The 20495-nt window shown below is 36.8% G+C and overlaps 1 protein-coding gene across 1 annotated transcript in view; it reads left to right on the top strand.

Moving 5' to 3' along the window:
- The window catches only part of VWA8 (von Willebrand factor A domain containing 8), a 199800-nt gene that overhangs the window by 87873 nt on the left and 91432 nt on the right, over positions 1-20495 (top strand). Inside the window, exons 21-24 of the mRNA XM_087759030.1 lie at positions 4019-4095; positions 18137-18212; positions 18890-19025; positions 20350-20469. Coding sequence (XP_087615156.1) covers positions 4019-4095; positions 18137-18212; positions 18890-19025; positions 20350-20469 — 409 coding nt within the window. The remainder of the gene's footprint in view (positions 1-4018; positions 4096-18136; positions 18213-18889; positions 19026-20349; positions 20470-20495) is intronic.

The raw sequence follows: 20495 nt of genomic DNA, 5'->3' as shown, positions 1-20495 counted from the left end.
GTGATTGGCAGTGTCTCAGCTGAAGGGCAGTACTGAAGAGTACAACATGGCAACCTCTGTAACTGCTTCAATATGACCTGCAAATCATTTAAAAGAAAATAAAAATGAGGCAGCATGGTTTAGATTTTTTTTTTCCAATAGTGTTTTTTTCTAAGAGGCAAACTATTAATTTCAAAAACGTGGGTCCAGTTCTTTTGGACTATAACTTTATTGACTTTAGTTGGGCTGTGCAGGGGAGAAATTTATCCCACTACTGTTAAGAGCTGCATCCTGAATTGCAAAATGCCTCCTGAGACCTTTAACAACCTTGTTTATATTTGAAACTGCAGTTACTGCTAGAAGATTAAGTCATTCTATCCTTGGTAACAAGTGTTTACAATGTCAGTTAGGAGAATTTTTAACTAAGAAATTATTTTGCTTTCTAATTGCATAATTTCCTTTTTGTTATTCATTAGTGCAGATATTTACTTCCCATTTTTCTATTTCAGTTGTCCCGTATGTCTGACGGAATAAAAATTGTCTAATATTTGCTTTCTGAAATATTTTTATTCAGTTCAGCTGAAGCACCAACACAGATGTTCTTTTCTCTCCAATTAGCATATGTTTATATTTCTGTTAAATTAAGTAACTGCACTGTTAAATTAAGTAACTGCAATAGTGCGTATATAAATACCATGCAGCAAGCGTTAATGGTGAGCTGGTTTGTCCTCTGAATGTTACCTTAGGCTGCAATAATTGCATATTACATGAGATTACGTTCTGAATCTGGTCCAAGTTCAACTCGGTCTTTTAGTATGTTCATATGAAAGGCAGTTCAGATTCTTTCTGCTTAAATAGTTGTCTGCTAGCTATGTGGGTGTCCACAAGATCCAGCTTGATCCTCGGCCACTGGGTATAGACTCAGGGGAAAGAAGGGTGACTTTGTTGCCATTTTTGTCATTGCTTGTTTCTGAGGTGCCGGTAACTCAGGTCAGAGGGCTTTTTTCCAAAATGGGTTAGCATTTTCCACATTTCTTGTTCACCTGAAGAAGACTACCAGGCATATTCTTTCTCCCATGAAGGTCAGAAGAACTTGGAATAAACCTACTTTTCTTGGCCTTACATCAATGAATAGTACTTAAGGAAGGAACTCATCCGAGCTCTTTTTTGCAGTTTTTTAATGGTGCTAAAGAGCCTTCTGAATAGGTTTGGTCTCTTCCTTCCTTTCTGTTATATCGTGCCTCCTCAATGGAGGAACTGAGACAAAGAGAAGTGGTAACTTGTCATGAAGTAGGAATGTGAAGGGATAGAATCAAAGAGCTTTGACTTGAACTTTGCTCCAGCTACTGTTGCCAGCCGAGGATTTTATGTGGTACACCACAGCCTCTATGAAGGCACATAATGTACTCTCTGAAGCAGTTCAGTCTAGAAGTTGGGCAATGTTAACGTGTTTATAATAGCTAAAATCTGTTGGGAATGCCTTTTGGCTTTTGAATACTGCATGCACGTTTTAAAAAATGTATCACATTCTGAAATTGAGGTGTACTTAAAATGAAATAGAAGGAGGTGTGCAGGGAGTCTGGTGAGATGCAGAAATACAAATGAAGAAGGGGCAAATGTGGTCATGGCACAGCTCCCATTGACTTCACTGGGTTACTTTGGTAACTGCTCTCTCCATTCCTCCACAGTGGTCCTCCACCATGCTTCTGTCCTCTGAGTGATAACAGCATGGAGAAAAATATGCAAAACGAGCTATTTGGTCCTCTTTCTGTTGGAACGGGAGAGGGAGGAAAAAAATCTAGTGGTGTTATTTTATAGTTGGGAAAATATTCTTTTCAGGCATAATTTTAAGAATCTATCATAAACATACAAACCACATGTGCTTTCCGTTAATGCACATGAAAGCCAATTTTTTTTAAATTACAGTAACCATTTTGTTTGATATTAAGTATGTTTTACATTGATTCAATATGTTGATCTATTTCTTCATCTCTGTACTTGCCACAGCTGGCTGGAGTCCCACTCTGCAGAGAAAAGGATATGCAATCTGCTTGGGGTTGTTACAGAAAACTGCGTGCTGACATCTGCCCAGTCGTCTTTAGCTCTCATAGGAAAAGTAAAGGAAGCTGCTTTCAGCATGGGTGTTTTGTGCTTGACATTAGGAGTATTCCTGTTTATTCACCCATTTATGATTTCAAGTATCTGACTGCAAGTAGTAGGAAACATGGGAGTAAAACTGTCTGTGTGCACTACTAGAGGATTCCTACCCTGTTTCTGGTTACTTTTGATGTTTCTAATGCAATTTCTGAAGTTGCATATTTCCCCCCAAATGGGTATGTTCTTTTTGTTCCTGGAAGAATCCGTTAGCACAATTTCATCCCCTGCTTCAAAGCAGTGGAGAACTGTGTTTCCAGTGACAGTTTTCAGAAATGACTGGTGATCGATACTAAGTGTGGTGCAGCTTCTTACTACACCTGTGTGTAAAGCTGTAGATTCTTCTGAAGAATCAGATGGAAGAAGGTTCGTGAGGGGGCGTGCGGCAGAGCACTAACTTGAGTTGGCTTTCCTGTGTTGGAGTCGAGTCTGCAGTAGAATCTAGGTAGTTCTATTTTTGTCAGCTCTGAGGTATTTTTTTGATTCTGTTCTTGTGGTGAGAACTCTCCTTCCATGATTTCAACTACTACACATATGTGCACGATTCTCCATTCTCATAAATGTAGTCAGATGAGAGACTGTGGTCTCATTTTGAGAAACTTAAACAGTTTGCAGTTCTGCAGCTGGCAGTTACCATCTTTCAGCTAGAACTTAGTCATAAATGTCATAACTTGCAGCTCTGAATACTCCTATTCTGTTTCAATGCCAAGTGAAACAGATTAGCGGGTCTCAAGTTGGTTTAATCTAATCTCTTTAATCTTTCTGTGGGTTATATTTATCTGCTTTGCTTTACACTGGTGTGGACTACTAGATGCATTCATGCAGTCAGAGTGAGAATCTCAGCAGAGGGACAGTATCTTATCAAACAGCTTTTGACTGGGTTACAATTGAACTTTTCTTTCTACTATTTCTTTTTCTTTTTCCTTTGCAACCCTTGGCAGTCTCACTGTCATTCTGAGCTCCCAAGTCTGCAGCCACGTCCTTGCAGGAGGGATAAGGATTTCTGCATCTGAACTGTCATCTTGATCTGCATCTACATTAGCATTTTAGACCTGATCAGGACTGTACTTTTGAAAGGAATCTCGTTACTGCAGTTTGATATGTGTCAAGGGACATATGGCCTGGATTCTCTTACGATGAGACTAAAGTGGAGGATGTTCTCCAGCAGCACACCTAATTAATGCCCTGTGCTAATTCCTTCCATGGGACCAGGCTAGGCCTGGGTTGAAGTACCAGCTGCTGAACAGCTTGTACAGGACATACCAGGGTGTTAGCAACACCTGATTGACTTTATAAATCCACTGTCATCGTTCTGCACAGCTTGCTAATGCAGACATCCTGCAATAGGAGACTTAGAGATCAGTTTGATCTCCAGCCCAATTCTGATTCCATCTGGGCCTTTTTTGGTAACTCCAGTGGAATGGGATTGGTGAATACTACCAAGGCAATGCTCTAATTCCACGTGACAGTTGCAGGATGTTTCCTATGACCACCAAGAATTGCCTTTTCCTATTAAGTGCGAGCCAACTTCCTAGCATTCACAGCCTCTCAATACCTTTGTGAAATAAAAGTGCTGGAAAAAACTGGTGTTAGTTAAAAGGATGCATTGGCATGTGTGACGTAACGCTAGGGACACAATCATATTTCTGGTTATTCCTACTAGTAAGACAGATGAGTATTTTGCAAATATATATGTGTGTGTGTAAAATAAAATATATATCATTAAATTGTGTTCAGAATTCTTTGGTGTGGATTGAAATTGTATTTGCCTATAAAGGAATAGGGAGAGTATTTTAACAGTTTTGGAAAGTTACCTTTTCTTTGTTTACAACTCTTAAATGTGTACATCTATATTATGTCTTAATATTATATTCATTTACTGCAGGGTGTTGGGAAAAACAAAATCGTTGACAGATTCCTTCACCTTTTAAACAGGCCCAGAGAGTATTTACAGCTGCATAGGTAAGAATGTGTTATGTTTCCATACTTTGTGTTTATAACCTGATTTCTCATGTTTTAAAACTCCTGTTTCTGAAGTTTAATTTGTTCTGACTGTTTGAACAAAGACCCATTATGGTAGGTGGCACACAAGCTGACAGGTTGAGGAGGAGATACAAGAATCTAATGCAATCGCATTGCTCAATATAAGAGGAAGTAGAAGTCAGAGCGTACTGATGTTAAACCATGCTCAAGAAGAGAGTAATATTTTGCTGTCATTTCTGGAGAGATTTCCCTAAACATGAGGTACTGTGTGAGGGGAAAAAGTTCAAAGGTGCTTGTTTGAATATCACTCGTTAGCCAAGAAACATTTTACATAGTAAAGGCTTTTTGGTTTTCTCCTTTGGCACTCCTGCTAAGCACATGTATTTCTTTTTCACCTATAAACATTTGGTTTAGAAAATAATATTTTTTTTCACATGCAAGCTAAAAAACAGACTTCAAGACAACAAACCAATTGAAAACAATTCAAAAGCTGAAATAATATCAAATTATCTGCCTGCTTTTTATGACATGAACTTTAAATTTATAAGTTGAAATAAAGACTGAATATGTCTAGAAGACTCAGTTTCAATTGAACTGCCTCCTTTTTCAGCTTCGTTCCTAATCTTTACCTCTCTGTCTTCACCTTCTTAGCTGCATCACCCTGTCTCTTTCCATAATCACTGTTTTTTAAATAGTGCTAATAAAAATGTACATCTTTGATATTTTGCCCTTTAACAACACAGTCTGTAATACTTTCGCTCTCACTTTCTCCCATAGCTTTTTGTCTTCAGATGTCTTGTACTTGCATTCCTGATACTTGGATAGCTCTATCTCATGACTTTTCTGTTGCTGTTTTCATTTATCCTACCTCTCCTAGACGTCCATCACTTCTTTGCGAAATACTGCTTTTGTGACCTGCTACTTTCAGCTTCGTGTTAACTTTCCTGCCGTCTTCCCCGCTTGGAGCAGCCACCCGCTCCTTCGGGATAAAATAGACTATCATTTTTGCAAATCCCATTTCACAAAATACTACAGTATTTCTGGCTTTCTGTGTCTCTGAAAAGTTGTTCTCCAGTGAGGTGTGGTCAAGCAGAACAGTACTTGAACATAAATTCAGATAGCTCAGGAGAACGTTGTATAAGCATGATGTGTGGGGTGATGACAGGGCTGAAGCATGTATTAGTTACAGCATGCTAGTTGATGCATCATTAGGAAGAAAAAAGTGCCTTTTTTGTCTAGTCTAGACAAACTTCTGTAGGCTCTGTAAAGTACTGTTTATGGTGACAGGTTTTTAGAGAGAGATTGAAGTAGGAAATGATGAGCAGTTCTACAAAAATGATGCAGTTCTACAAAAATAATTCCTGAATATAGAAAAATCAGAAATTTCTATTTCCTGGGTAGTATTTTGAAATACTTTGTGAAGAACTCAGTCTATATAATACCTTGGTAAACTTTATAGGGCTTTTAAACAAGGATTACGACATAATTAGTGCACACTTTTGGATTGCAAAACAAAATAAGAGCAAGTTTACAAAAAAACCCAAAACAGTTCCCTGCTAAGCTTTTAGATATTTTGTGGGGAGAAATGCAGTCAGTAGCTTATTGGTATAGATGTATTTTATTAGGAAATATGCTAGAATGTGCACTTCATCTTTGATAGCCCTGGGTGTTGCAGATTTCCTAGCTAGCTACCATTGGTACCGTTAGGCCTGCCAACAGGAAAGTATTTCTAAATACCGTACTTTTGATGGTGCTCATATACCTGAATTACAGATCTCAAGAAATGGAACATTCAAAGCATGCATTTTAGTTGATTACCTTGTAACGGAAAGGAATAATATTAATGCTTGCTTCATGAAAAATGTGGAGGCAATTCAGTGTCAGATGAAGGTGGACATTCTCTGCCCTTTCAGAAATGTGTCTGACAGATGGTACCTCATTAGTCCTTGGAATTTGGGTTGCAGACTCTCCAGTTCCACTTCAACTAGTCTCTCTGGAAATGAGGTTGCACTTGTCAGCTGCATATCCTGAGGTTCTGAGTTTCTAGTGAGGTAGTGAATCTGTCAGAAAATGGCTGACAATGACATCATGAGTTCTTGAAGTTGCCCATATCAACTGTCACTTCATATAATTAGCTATAAAACAAGTAATGTACATGTATATATAATAATGCCAATATGGAATGGGTGTTGCAACCAAATAGTATCTGTTCTGGAGCAGAGAGGTATATCCTTAGCTATAAAATATCCTTGTTGGTGGCTATAATGAAGATGTAACCAGAGAAGAAACTGCTGGAGTGGAAAAAACTGTAAGAGCTTTAAAATTAATAAAATAAAGATCTTTACTAAAATGTAGTGTTATGTAATAAATAAAAGTAGTGAATAAATAACAGACAAAAATAATTAGACTGAATTTCAGAAGTACTCTGATCTATGAATCCAATTGCCATTTTTCAAAACCTGTTTTTTTAAATGGTATTTAAGTGCCAAAATTATGAAGGTATTCCAGAAATGTTTACTTTCAATAGCTTGTGAGGTAAATAGGGGGGAAAAAGACTGTGATATAGTGTAGTACAGTTTGTTATTCAATGTAACTCAAGTAGGTGTCTTTTTTTGAAGAATACTTCACCCCTTTTGTAAACAAACAGGAACACAAAAGAACTAAAGATGCCATTAAATCTGGTTTGGTTTTGGTTGTTGATTGTTTGATTATGGTGGGGGGTTTTCTTTGGTGATTTTTGTTGTTTGTTTGGGCGGAGTTTTTTGGGTTTTTTTTTGTTTTGGGGTTTGTTTTTTTTTTTTTACTGTCTTGATGAAACAGTATAAGGAGTTCTGCTGATCTAACACTGCATATGTTCAATGACATTCAAGCAGGGAATATTTGCCTTAGAGGCAATGAGCTATTAGCAGGAGTAATTTTAAAATCTCACATTTTATGTCTTATACTTCAAGATGATGAGAGGAGATAGAAGACACAAAAAAGAGTACTTTTCCTTAAACATCCTTTCTGACATCTGTATTTACTCACTCTACCACTGATTCACATCACAAGGGTCAGCCTGACCTTAAGGTTTCAGTTGCTTAGGGAGGTTATAAATCCTTTTTCATAGAATAGAATCATAGAATACCAGGTTGGAAGGGACCTCAAGGATCATCTGGTCCAACCTTTCTAGCACAATCTAGATGAGATGGCCCAGCACCATGTCCAGCTGAGTCTTAAACGTGTTCAGCATAGCAGAGTCAACCACTTCCCTGGGGAGATTATTCCAATGATTGACTGTTCTCATTGTGAAAAATTTACCTCTTGTGTCCAACTGGAATGTCCCTGGGAGTAACTTGTACCCGTTACTCCTTGTCCTCACCATGTGACTCCTTGTAAAAAAGGAGTCTCCATCTTCTTTGCAGCTCCCCTTTAAGTACTGGTACATGGTGATGAGATCACCTCTAAGCCTCCTTTTCTCGAGGCTGAACAAACCCAGCTCTCTCAGCCTGTTCTCACACGGCAGGCTTCCCAAACCCTTGATCATCTTGGTGGCCCTTCTCTGGACCCCCTCCAGCCTGTCCACATCTTTTTTGTATAACGGGGACCAGAACTGTACACAGTATTCCAGGTGTGGCCTGACCAGCGCTGAGTAAAGAGGGATAATGACTTCTTTATCTCTGCTGGTGATGCCCTTTTTGATGCAACGCAGCATCCTCATCACATTAATTGTGGGGTTATTGGGCTCTTTCTGAAATGGGTAATTTGGTGTAGGCTCTGCAGAACCTCTCTCTAGGACTGCTCTTATCAAGCATCTTTATGCTTTTCCGTGTTAAGGAAGAACTTTCATCTACCAGGATTTCCCAGACACTCCTTTCCTACAAGAGTAAGTTTCAGGAGAGAAATCATAGATTTTGTTTACCCTTCTGGGATGGTTGTCTCCATTTTGTGCACCCAGGGCAGCGGCTACATGTTACAGAACAAACAACAGCATTACCTTGCCTAATATTAAACTTTAAGGTTTTATTGCTTTCACCTTGAGCATGCATTCATCATGCTACTAGAAAGGTGAAAATCTGTGAGAGATCTGTATAGAAATAAAACACATACCAGCTGACTTTCTTAGAAACTTTGATGTCCTCCAGATAAATGTAACACAGAGTCAAGTATCTGTGTTGCTCCTAAATGCGTGAACCCTGGAAAGCCTCATCATTTTATGAACCTTGCTGATACTACTTTTGCCATCTCTCGTGAGTGATGTGGAAAGGAACTGCCAGTGGTTCTACACAAAAATCTGAAGTTGAATTTGGTAGATTAAATTGTGGGTCTGTAAAACAAATTTCATTGAATCAGGAAAAAGATTTTCATGGAAACTGATAATATCTTGCTTTAAATTACAAAATCTCTTGGACCAAGAAGATTCCACAGAAGGAAGAAAAAAAATCTAAAGCTTTAGTGAAGACTCAGGCAAGATCATGTGCCCTGTTAAGACTATAAAATCCTTCTTAGCACTGATGAGAGTCATAGATAAATATAAGCTCCCATCTCTCCTGCATGAAAATGTCAGAAGAAAGTATCATGGACTTTAGACTGTTGGCTCCTTTGATGTGATCAAAGAAAAAAAGATTAATTTTACTTCTCTTATCATCAAATTAGTAACTAATTGCACACAAGGAATGGTTTTGCTGGAGTAAAATGTCCTTTACCTGTCATTTAAACATTTAGGTTTGCATCTATTTGGAATTAAGTCTTACTGTCAAGCTGCTTTTTAAATTTTAATGACAGTGATTTCTTCTCCTTGAAATTACTATTTTTGTGTAGACTATATTACAGAACTACAGTATTTATCTTTTTGTTTCCAATGCAACTTTGATTTATGGCTTTTTTTTTTTTTTTTTTTTGATTGTGGAGAGACTTCTAGTAGAAAGTTTCCTAAAAGCTTAGGTTCTGACTAGGGAGATGTAAAATTCAGTGACTCACTTCTTATAGTAGTTTCTGCTAGTATAAATGAAGCGCTAGGTTTTACATGCTAAAGGCATTTGGATTAATATATACATCAAGTTTTTGGTGTCATATGGTATTATCTGATCTCAGCTTTTATTAAAATACACTTACAGTCTTTAATACATGAGCTTAAAAAAAGGAAAAAAAAGATTTACGTGTAATTTATTCTCATCTGAAATCTTAATTTAGGCAACTAAAGAGAACTGGAAAAATACTGTGGAGAACACATAGTGTGAACTCAAGACCTGTGAAAGCTGCCACCTCTGTTCTGCTGGGGTTGGATTGGCTTTAAGTCATGTAGCCAAAAAGAGCAAGTGGCAACAGGAACCCTCTGAAATTATTATCTGCCATCATGAGTTGTGCTTGTAATTGCTCTGATAGCAAACAAAAGCCTCTCTGTCTTGGTAGTCCCTTTAAGAAAAATTAATTGTGGAAAGAACGTCTGTGTTCCAGGCAGCACATTGCCTTCGTTCAGGAAGGCACAATTTTCATTTTCCTGTGTCAGTACCTTTTCTTTAAAGTTTGGTATACATTATACTCCTTGATTTTTGAGATAGTCAAAAGCTGTCTTGACATGGTCCTGGGCACCTTGGCTCTAGGTGGCCCTGCTTGAGCAGGGGGGTTGGACCAGATGACCTCCAGAGGCCCCTTCCAACCTCAACCACTCCGTAATTCTGTGATTTACCAACAGGTTCTGCAAGGTAGCGGCTGGATGACCCCAGCTAGCTCTTATTCTAAGTATGTTGTAGTATTATGTCTTGCTAAATCAAACTTGTTCAGTAGAAAAAAAAAATTAAAAGAGTTAAAAATTAATTTATATTATCTTCATAAAATTAGATAATCCAGCAGTGGTTGCTCCATGGGGGAGTCCATTTGCACTGTCCTTAGCTGATGCCCAAATGCGTGGGTATGGAACAGTAATTAAAGTTGAGGGAATTAAGAAACAGCTTCAGACTCATCATTGTTTTCAGAACAAGAAAAATAAGAACATTTTGTGTAATGAGATTAAGATTGATAACTTCTAGAACATCTATTTATCGTTATGATGTGAGTGTAAATAATAAGCAGTTGTTAAGCAGAAATTTCTCTGAGATGTTTTCTGGCTTCATGCTATCTCAGCCATAGATGAGCTGTAGGAAATGCAAAAATTGCAGCCCCCCATCTCCTCTGCAGAGTGTCTGTCACAGGCATTCCTCTATGCAATTCAAAATGTTCAGGAATGAAAAGTATTGATCCTTTGCATTGCAATAGTGGGAGAACAGGATCCCCCCTGAGCTACTACAGATGTGGCCACTGAAGTCACGATAAGTAAAACCAGTCAACCTCAACTCTGACGTCTTCAGTATGTAGATGTGCAGTTATTTAGTTGTGTAAGAACATCGCCATCGCTTACAGAAATAGAAGCTTTTGATGAGTAGAGACTGCAGTGTAATCTGCATCAATAATTTATTGATGGCTTATGAATGGATTTTCTGCTGCTCAGAGCCTCAGTGAATCCGCAGGAGGTATGAAATGATTAGTTCTGTTCAAGTGTTCTCTTTCTGTGTATCAAGAAAATAATCTTCTAGGATATTAGTTTATTGTCAAAAAAAGAGAATACAAATCTTCATAAAGTCATGTACCAAAAAGAGGGAGTGTTTTTTGGTGTATGAGAGTTGTTCTCTGTAAGGTTGAAAAAGGTAAAACTACTTATAAATATGGTTTGATGCCTTTTCATGAAAATAGACAATGTAGGAAGTTTTCTTCTTTAGCTTTTAAATAAAAGGGTTTGTGCCCTTAAATTAGACATATTAAGTCTTAGTTGTCCGTGTGATATCTTTTCTTACAAGTTGAGATAATTTGTTTTCCACTTTTCTAGGCATTGACATATATGCTAAAGCAATTTGGCTTTGTTGTAAATTTGGTATTTCACCACTGTGAACAGACTACTGACTGCTATAGAAATTCTATTTGTTTTCTGATAATCTGATATTTTAGAAGATACTGCACTATCTTATTCTGTTTTCCTAATGTTACATTTCCTTTCAAAGACTTTACCTATGGTATTGCGTCTGCCTGTCAAAGTTACTGTGTTCTAGTGACTGATGATTGGAAAGTGTGATACAGGCTTAATTTTAAAAATCTGCTACATTTTGTGTTGTGCCTTTTCTAGTTCGCTAATAAATTACAGTAATCTGATGATCTTTTCTTCCAAAAATTAACTGAGTTTACATATGTTGTCCTTTTCACAATAAACGTAATTTTGCTGTGATCTTTAACAATCAAATTAATGGAGAAGTTTGGGGTAGGAAAATGAGTTTATGGTGTCCCTACAAGCAACACTTACTACAAACTGTTCATTAATCTTTAGATGTTAATTTTCTTTCCCTCTTCTTCAGCACACGTAATCAGTATAAAATCTAATCACCTGTTTCCCCTGTTGAGATCATGTAAAACTACCCTTTCAGCTTTATTGACTTCAGATTTTTTTAAATTCTAATTTAAAAAGTTGTTTCAGGAGGAATAACTTCCTTTGCCCAAGACACAGATGAACACCTGATACTGTAGAATTATAGCGTACTTGTTCTCAGAATTGCATTTGGCTATCTTCTCTTGAAAGAATATAGGACCGTGTAAAACAATTTAAATGCTGATACAGCTCTGCAGGTCTGTTTTTAAAAATGAGCAACCCAGAAAAGCTATCTCTGTAGTGGACTGTTGTTGAAGCAAGTGCTCTTAAGCTGCACTGGTTTATTAGAGGAATCCATTGCACACAGCGAAGATGTGTGTATGTTCTGTATTTTGTATGTTGGCAGGCACAAAAAAAAGGCTAGGCAATTTTTCCTGATGATTTTGAGTCCTGAATGTATATGTCTAGAATATTTTCTTTTAATGTTGTGCAGTAACCTTATAGTGTGTGTTTTATTCTTTACGCAGCTCAGATTTGGAAATAAATACTAAGATGACATATTTTTGTTATGAAGATTTATGTTGTCAAGCGCTGAATGTATTGGCTAGCATATAATAGGTGTCTTTATGGTTTTTTACTCTTGTTATGTTTTTTTCCCCTTTTCTTAAATACATTTTCAATCAATACAGAGTTGCAATGCAAAGCTTCCAAGAGTTCATGCAAGCTAATGGTCTCTGTTTCCAATGTTAGCTTTTCATAAGCTGGCTGACTAGCTCTGCTGTTGTCAGATTCCAGGTGTTAGAGAGCTACTTCATTTGTCTTTTTGTAGGAATTGAATTCAGCTTGAATATCGTGCTGCGTGGCTGTTGTGGAGAAATAGCTTAGGTTAGAAGACCCCGTTGTTTCATTTTCCTCTAAAGCTGAAGTAACAGTTTCTCGCTGTTTACTCAGTGAAATGTATTCTTATACAGAATAAGGGGAGCTGTAGGGTGTCATGTTTCTTCATTTATGGATTTTGCAATTAGGGTGAGTGAATTTCTTATGTTGTTATAACAAGTTATGTGAAAACTTCGCATCTCGTTTTGAAAGATGGATCACATATAAGTAATTCTGTAACTTGATTTAAGCATATAACCTGAATTAAACATATAATTCCCTTTAGCCTGTGTTCTGCCACCCGCAGTCATACTGAGTAATAAGTACCTTTATACTCCAAATAATTTATTGGATTTTAAACAAATATATGTCCTGCTGAGTAGCTATAATGGCCTAGCAGAAAAAAAAAAATGGGGATTTAATTATCAGTGCATACAGATAAGTCAAAAAGGCTTTACAGTGTCATTTTAACAGAGAAATGAGACAGCTGATTGGCTTTTCAGGTATTTCAGAATTTCCTAAATATACTGGTCAGATCATGCAATGCAATGGCTGTATGATAGGTTAGCTAAAGAAATTCATTTGTAAATGTCAAAGTCATGCAGATTCTTTGTGTTAAGATCACCTACTCTTCATCAGGATAATCCATGAGTGGATTAGCTAACCAATTAACAGCTTCAAATGGCCCTTGGCCTAATTATTTTTCAAATACTCTTAAAATTAGGTCACAGCAGATGGATGTATTCATGTCTGATTGAAATGTAATTGAGGAGCTATATATATCTATGTACATAGGTATTTAGATAGATATCTCACAGAAATGAAGAACAACAGTTACTAGAGCATATATTCTGTGCCTCTGATTTTTCTTTTCAACTACCATAAAGTTCCATTTGGAAAATAAGAGGAAGGCCAAACCTGAATCTGGTTTATCTAAGCTTGTTACCATGAGCACCAACCCTTAAAACACAAGGTTGCCTTCCATAGATACTTTCTTACCCTTTCAGCCTCAGTGTAAGTACATACAAAAGCCAGGACAGTGTTCTTCAGCGCTTCTCAAGATGGGGTAGTTCCAGTGAATATGGGTGTCTGTAATGTTAACTGAGGTCCTGACACTGTGTCCTGCCTTGGGGACTCAAGTCTGAAGCACTGGAATACCTTTTCCTTTTCTTAAGTTAGATGATAATGAGTAAATTATACAATGGATCAAATTCTGTTTTGGTGGTTACGTTTCAGTGTTCTGGGGAGGACAAATGTCAAAACATACATGAGTATTTGCAGATGTGTCATATAGACAGCATTAACATTTTTAATGAAGACTTTCATGCATTGATTTCCTTTCCCTAAAGAAGCATCTTTCAGCCAGATGAACTAACACAAATTTCAGAAGAGGAACATCGTTCTCCTTTGTTACTTAATTTTTCCTCCTGGCTAGTTTCAGCTCCTGTGTCTCACCACGGGATACCCATAATGCCTGGAGGTTTACTTTCTTCCCATCTTTGCCTCCCATCCTACCCTGTTTCAGGGTCTGTTGATAGAGGTATTCAGCTCTTCCAAACAACTCTAAATTTTAATTTGAAAAGAGCATAGGAGAAAGTTTCTGTCTCCCATGAGTGGAAGAAGAAATGCTGAACTCATTGATCGGATTTGTGTGGAGGAAAATTCTATTCTAAACAACAAAATAGCTATCCGGTGCAGTTCCTCTCCTCTCTTTTTGGAGTAATTTTTTTAATTCAATTATTTAATAGAATTTGGGTAAATCTTGAAAATTGACAGGGACAGAATGGACTGAACAGTCTCTGTGGTTGATGGAAATTTCTCGTGCTGCATGTCAGTTCTTCCTCGGAAAGGAGGCATTGCTGTCAAAGAAATAGTAACTGTCACAAACTAGTATGTTTGAGTAAGTTTATAGACCTCAGAAGAAGCTGCCTTTAGGGTAAACAATGCACCAGTAGCAAAAAATAAATAAAAGGCAGTGATGTGAGATAATAAATGAAAAAAAAAAATCAAAAGAATTCTCAGAAGTCCTACTATGAATTGAGTGGTACTGTCAGAAGAGTTGCTGAGTTTCAGTAGCAGATCTTTTTTTTTTCCTTTTTTTTTTTTTTTTTAGGGAGAGCTTGTGAGGATGGCTTGCTTGATAAAAATATGTTCTTAGGGAAGACATTAGCAGGCTTTTCATATTTTTCTTTTACAATCAGGAGAAGACAAATCAGTTCAGTTGAGTAGGATGACAGTATGTCAGACAGCTTTTCTCACTTGCTTCTACATTCCCACAGTCTTGCTTCTTTGTGTCAGAACTATTTTCATCTTGGGTGCCAAATGTGATGAAATTAGGAGGTTTTGATATTCATGTCTTTGTTAGAGCCTAGTTAATATTAAGATGCTAATATTAATAAGTGAATGTGAATTACAGTTTTTAGTTCCTTTCCTGTGGGAGTGAAATTCTACAGTCTAATGTTTTGAGTGCCAGACATACTTTACATTTAGGAAAATCTGCATACCATATTGTTCAGAAGTATTTCAGACTTAGCATATTTTTATTATTCTATATTTCAGTGTCTTTACATTTACATAATTCATTACAAAGTGGAAATTTAAGAAGAAAAAAACCATAAGGACGAAAATTATTTTTAGCCATTCTTTACTGTGTTTAGGTCATGTTAGGTTTCTGAAGAACAGAAATTAATGACATCTAATTGTATAGCTTATGATTCTGAAAGGAAAATAACATTCATCTGGCAAAATCATTCTTATATACATGGCTAAATGTAATAGCCTAAGCAAGTACAGGAGTTTTGCATTCACTTATGTCATCAAGCCAATGGAATTAATATTTGGCTGTATATTTAGCTTCTATAATACATTGCAAATCCCCTGAAATATTTCCTTAAAATATTAGGGCTGAATAACAACAAAGTAGAAGAAGGGAGGGAACCACAGATAAAAAAGTTAGAAACTGGATTTAGGATGTCATTTGTTCTTTCATTTTGATTCCTTCTACAAATTTTTTTTGATTCACGCGACTTTCATACTAGCACTTAAGTAAACTGTAAACTCTTCTAGTGTTTACTTACCCCAAAGATATGGTCAATTCTGTCTTCCCTGAAGAATGAGATCATCCTAAGGATTTCTGTGGGCTGCTGGTGTTAGTAAACACAAGTTAATGTTCCTTATCAGGGCTTGTGAGTAATCTCTGCAGAGCCAGAGGATTAAGTAGCTCACCAGAAGTAAAATACACTATTTTGTGTTACAGTAGAACGCCATTTGACATATGTCTTTTCTTCCATCGCCACCTGTGCCCATCCATGCCACCACTAGAGATCTTCCGTTCCTGCCACTCTGTTTACTTTATTTTTTTCCTGCATTGGCTGCTAAGTGCAAATTTATGATCTGTAAAGCATTCCATAATGTTTCACCTTCCTTTACCTTCTCCTTGTCCTATTTTTTCCATAGATCCTCCCATTTTTGCCTTTCTGTTACTTAAAAGAGATCACAGTTCCGGTTTGACAAATCCTTCCTCTTTTCTCCTTGGCTTAATTCCTTAAAATATTTTTCCATGAATTATTTCTGACTAATCAGTAACCTGTGTCTGTGCCTTCGTACACTTTAGAGTTTGGTTTACACATTGTAAAATTCTTCTACATTTGTGACTGTATAGTATTGAACCAGAAACGATAACTGCTAATGGAGGTAGGCTGATACATACAATGTAAGAATTTAGTCCCTAAATGATCTGTGTTGAAGAAACAACGGTTGTTGGTTTATTTTTACTTTTGCACCCATTATTGATTTCTCTGCCCAATGTAGAAATGGGTAGACAAGCAGAATAACAACAGAAGCTTTGTTTTTATGTCCATGGTAGGATTTCTAAGATAATAGATTAATGCTACTGCTTATTTTGGTGGTTTAAGAAATTATGTGTTGCATGTGAATGCAATATGAATATTAATATCTTGGGGAGTGTTGCTGCTTGTGAGAGGCCTCAGTTGACAAGGTTAAATGAAGTGGAGGTGATCCCAGCTTTGTAACCTTTCCCCTCCTGGATTAAAGTTCTGATGAAGTAGCCAAATATTAAAAATCTCTGTTCCCGCTCTATGCTTTATTCCTGTGCATGGGAAACACTGGGATAAATCAATCATGAGTTTAAAGCTAAACAAGAAATTATGAGTTGTTAGGGACAGAAATCCTGCTGACAGCAGTTTCAAATAAAGGAAATTTGCATGTTATGCTGTCAGTTTAAAACCGTAATTGGAAGTTGGCCATTTAATAGTTTACTGCAAACAGTACTGTGTTTGATTTCCTGTACCCACGGAGCTTATCAGAATATTGTTGGCTTTTTACAAGGTGTTACAAAATTAAAGATAGAACTAGGGTGGATATTTGGAACAGTGAGTCAGCTTAGCTTAAGCAAACAGTTTTGTTGTACGACATGGCTGTGAAAGGTAAGAGATTTTTGTTGCATCAAATCTCACATGCTGAGCAAAGGTTACCAACCTTACCTCTCAACCAGTGTGTGGATCTCAAGCAGCATAAGTGAGGCTCTCCTGATGGGTTATGTCATGTGAATAGTCCTTCATTCTGTTGACACAGAGTAATAAAAATTTTGAAATACAGGAGGAAAGGGATGGCATAGCCTACTTGCCCTAAGATTGAATTGTATCCCCCATTGCTCATGAAACCGTGGGAGTCATGGGGATCTTCTGTCATCACCCATCTCTGGATTATTCCTTAGCTCACTGATACCTCTGAACCCCAAGGTAAAGGGGTTTGGTTTTACAGATCTTGACAAAGGGTTTGACAAGTATTTCATAGAATCAGGAGGGGCTTTCCCTAGGTTACAAACATAATTTATGTAGGTAAATCCAGTGTGGTGATGTCTATTACTGGACCTTTCTGAATTGCAGCTGGTTTTTATTTATCTGTACATTCAGTGGTGGTTGAAATAGATGAAAATAGAATCATAGAATCGTTAAGGTTGGAAAAGACCCTTAAGATCACCAAGTCCAACTGTTAACCTAGCACCGCCAGCTAGTGAAGATTAAGGAATATTCTCATTACAGATTTTAATTAACGCTATTTTAAATTTGAAGGAAAAAAATCATCTGAGCAATTCAAACACAAATACAATTTCAAAAAGAAATCCTATGCTACTAAAGCCTCTGTCTCATCTAAGAGGTTACACTGTCCATGATATAAAATGTAGCAAGTGCTAGTAAAAATTACTCCATCTGGTGTGGTTTAGCTAGAACTAAAAATAGTTGATTTTTAGAATTCCACATGAGTATTTTTAGTCTTTTTTTTTTTTTCTTGGTGGTATGTGGAGAAGAGCCACTAAAACATTAATGATTTGACTATGATACTGCAAATTCCTGTTTGGTTCTTCTGGGGAGATTCCCATTTGTCATGACAGTTTAAGCATGCTTAACTAGAAATAGTAGTAACACTAGTAATGTGCCTACATGCAAAAGATACAGATGCACTTTTCAGTGTTTTCATTTCCAGGGTTTATGAGAAATTGAGAACTACCGTGAAAGCCCTGGCAGAGACAGGGATACTCACCTTTGACCACTGTCAAGTGACACAGCATTGTCAGTGCTGGCACAGCATTGTTCTCAGTTCAAGTTCTTCAAGAATTCTAAAAAAGAAAGAGATATTTTTTCCTCTTAGAAAAAGAGAGCCTTCAGTATTTCATTTATTCATTTTGCATTTTATTGTAACCAAAATTCCTGTGTATTTTTAATTAATACTGTCTATTTTTCCACATTTCAGGGATACCACTGTACAAAGCCTTACCCTACAACCTTCTGTTAAAGATGGTCTTATTATATATGAAGATTCACCACTGGTCAGTAGTAACATTTGGATGGTATATTTGGAAATATTTTTCATTAAAAGCAAGTGGTTACACATGCTGGCTTTTCAAATAAGAAAATTCTGTGTGATTTGATTACTTTCATGGCATAGTCAGTGAGTATGGTAACATTTCATTAACTTTTACTTCGGTCACATTTGTCATGTTTGCTGTGCCAAATGCTGCGTAAGATCATAGTCTTGAGAGCCTGCGTGCACAAAATAAGTATGGAAAATAATTTAGTATTAACCTGACACATTCTAACTGGTAGAGTGGTATTTTCCTCCTTCTCTTTTGTAGCATCTCACATGTACCTGCTAAGTTGGACTCCAAACAGCTCTTGCAGCCATTTTTTAGTTCTTTCAGCTTCATGTTGACAGTCTAGATGCAAACTGCTTATGCACTTCTCTGCCAGCGCTCCAATTCATTCTCCTCGCTTCCCTCCCATCCCTTTCCATCCCTATCCTGAAGAAACAGAAACACCCACCTTTCTTGTCTCACCTTCTTCCTCTTCTCTCCGCTACAGTTCAGTCATAGCTTATCCCTGTTCCAAGTCCCTTTCTTGTGTCAGTGCCACTGAGCTGTCACTACTCCTGACTGAGAAATCAGTGATGCAGTTTCTTGCAGTTATTTTTAGTGGGTTGTGATGTTTTGATTCTTTTCTCTTCTAGGTAAAAGCAGTGAAGTTCGGACATATTTTGGTAATTGATGAGGCAGACAAAGCACCAACGAATGTTACCTGTGTCTTAAAAACTTTAGTAGAAAGTGGGGAAATGGTTTTGTCAGATGGAAGGCGAATTGTTGCCAGTAAGTAGATAGAGAGAGTTTTGATCATTTACGGTAAAATGTAACGTGTTGAGTTACTAAGTAGAGACCCAAAAGAGTCCAAATGGAGAAAGTACTTGATGCTAAAAGGTTAACAATTAAAGAATTTACAGTCATTTTCTTTACTACTTTTGCAATAGCCACAAAGGTTTTCTTAAATTAGCATTCTTGTGAGTTTTGCTGAAAAATTAAAAAAAACAAAAACAAACAAACAAACACAAAAGAACCAACAAACTGTAAGTTGACCTCTCTGCTTCTCTTCACCATAAAAAATAAAGATCTAGCTGACCAAATTATGATCTTGGTTATGCCCATCTGGACAGTTGGGGTATAATTTGATCAGATCTAGAATTGAAGATATATCTAAAGTTGAATTGTTAAGGGTTTCATCTAATCAAATATTGCATATGCTTGTATTATTTAAATATATCCTGCAGGATGAGAGTATTTTGTAATTTAATGGAATTTAATTCATGTGAATTGCAGGAACTAAATATTTTTCATTATTTTTCAAAGAAAGACCATGTTTGAAATGCCCTCTTGATGTTAGTAGACACTGTACTTTACATAATGAGTTTCTTTTTAACAATATTGGGAACAATGTTTAAGTATGAGTGGAGCAATCATTCAGCACTCACATGGCACAACACTTGAGTTTTGCTTGTCATTATAAACTATAGGTGGGCATTTTTTAAGTATCTTGCTAGCCAGTCTCAATTATTACTGTAGTTTTTTAGAGGAGTTAAAAGGATTCCCAGACTCCATGTGCCACTGGAAACATGCTCCAAGGGAACAAGTGGGGCCTGTCTGACTCATTTTGGAGAAACAGAGTCTTCACATGTGTGAAATCATGTGTTTCTGGCTTCTCACAGGTTTTTGTAGTAACCAGGAGGAATTCCAGTCCTGTGTTCCCAGGTCAGATAATGTCAGATCTATATAAAAACACATTTTATTCACCGTTGGCTTCAGCATTCTGGTGAAATTAAATATAAACAGGACAGGTAGTCCCCACCCCAAGAACAGTGGATGCATTTTTATTTTTTTAAATGAAACCCTTCAGTTAAATTTTCATGAAACAAATGATGAAACTTTAAAATGGAACCTAGAACACTCATAGTTGAATGACATGCTAAGAAGCTATTGAGCCTTTTTTTGTAACTGTTCTTCTAATTCTAAGAACAACATAATTAGATTAGAAGAATTCTTCTTCTAATTCTAAGAATTCTTCTAATCTAATTATGTTTGCTTAATTCATTCATAATGCAAAGCTTAAATATGCAATTAATAAATTTTATTTCTTTTCCAGGTCATGCTAATGTAGAGGGGAGAGAAAATGTAATAGTTATTCATCCTGATTTTAGAATGATAGTTCTAGCAAATAGACCTGGATTTCCTTTCTTGGGTAATGACTTTTTTGGCACATTAGGTAAGTGATTTATATTAAATGGTGAT

Source organism: Nipponia nippon, unplaced genomic scaffold, assembly GCF_047370975.1.
Source record: "Nipponia nippon isolate SJK-2023a ecotype South Korea unplaced genomic scaffold, ASM4737097v1 scaffold_2, whole genome shotgun sequence".
Taxonomy (NCBI): domain Eukaryota; kingdom Metazoa; phylum Chordata; class Aves; order Pelecaniformes; family Threskiornithidae; genus Nipponia; species Nipponia nippon.
This window is presented reverse-complemented; position numbering and strand designations above follow the sequence as displayed.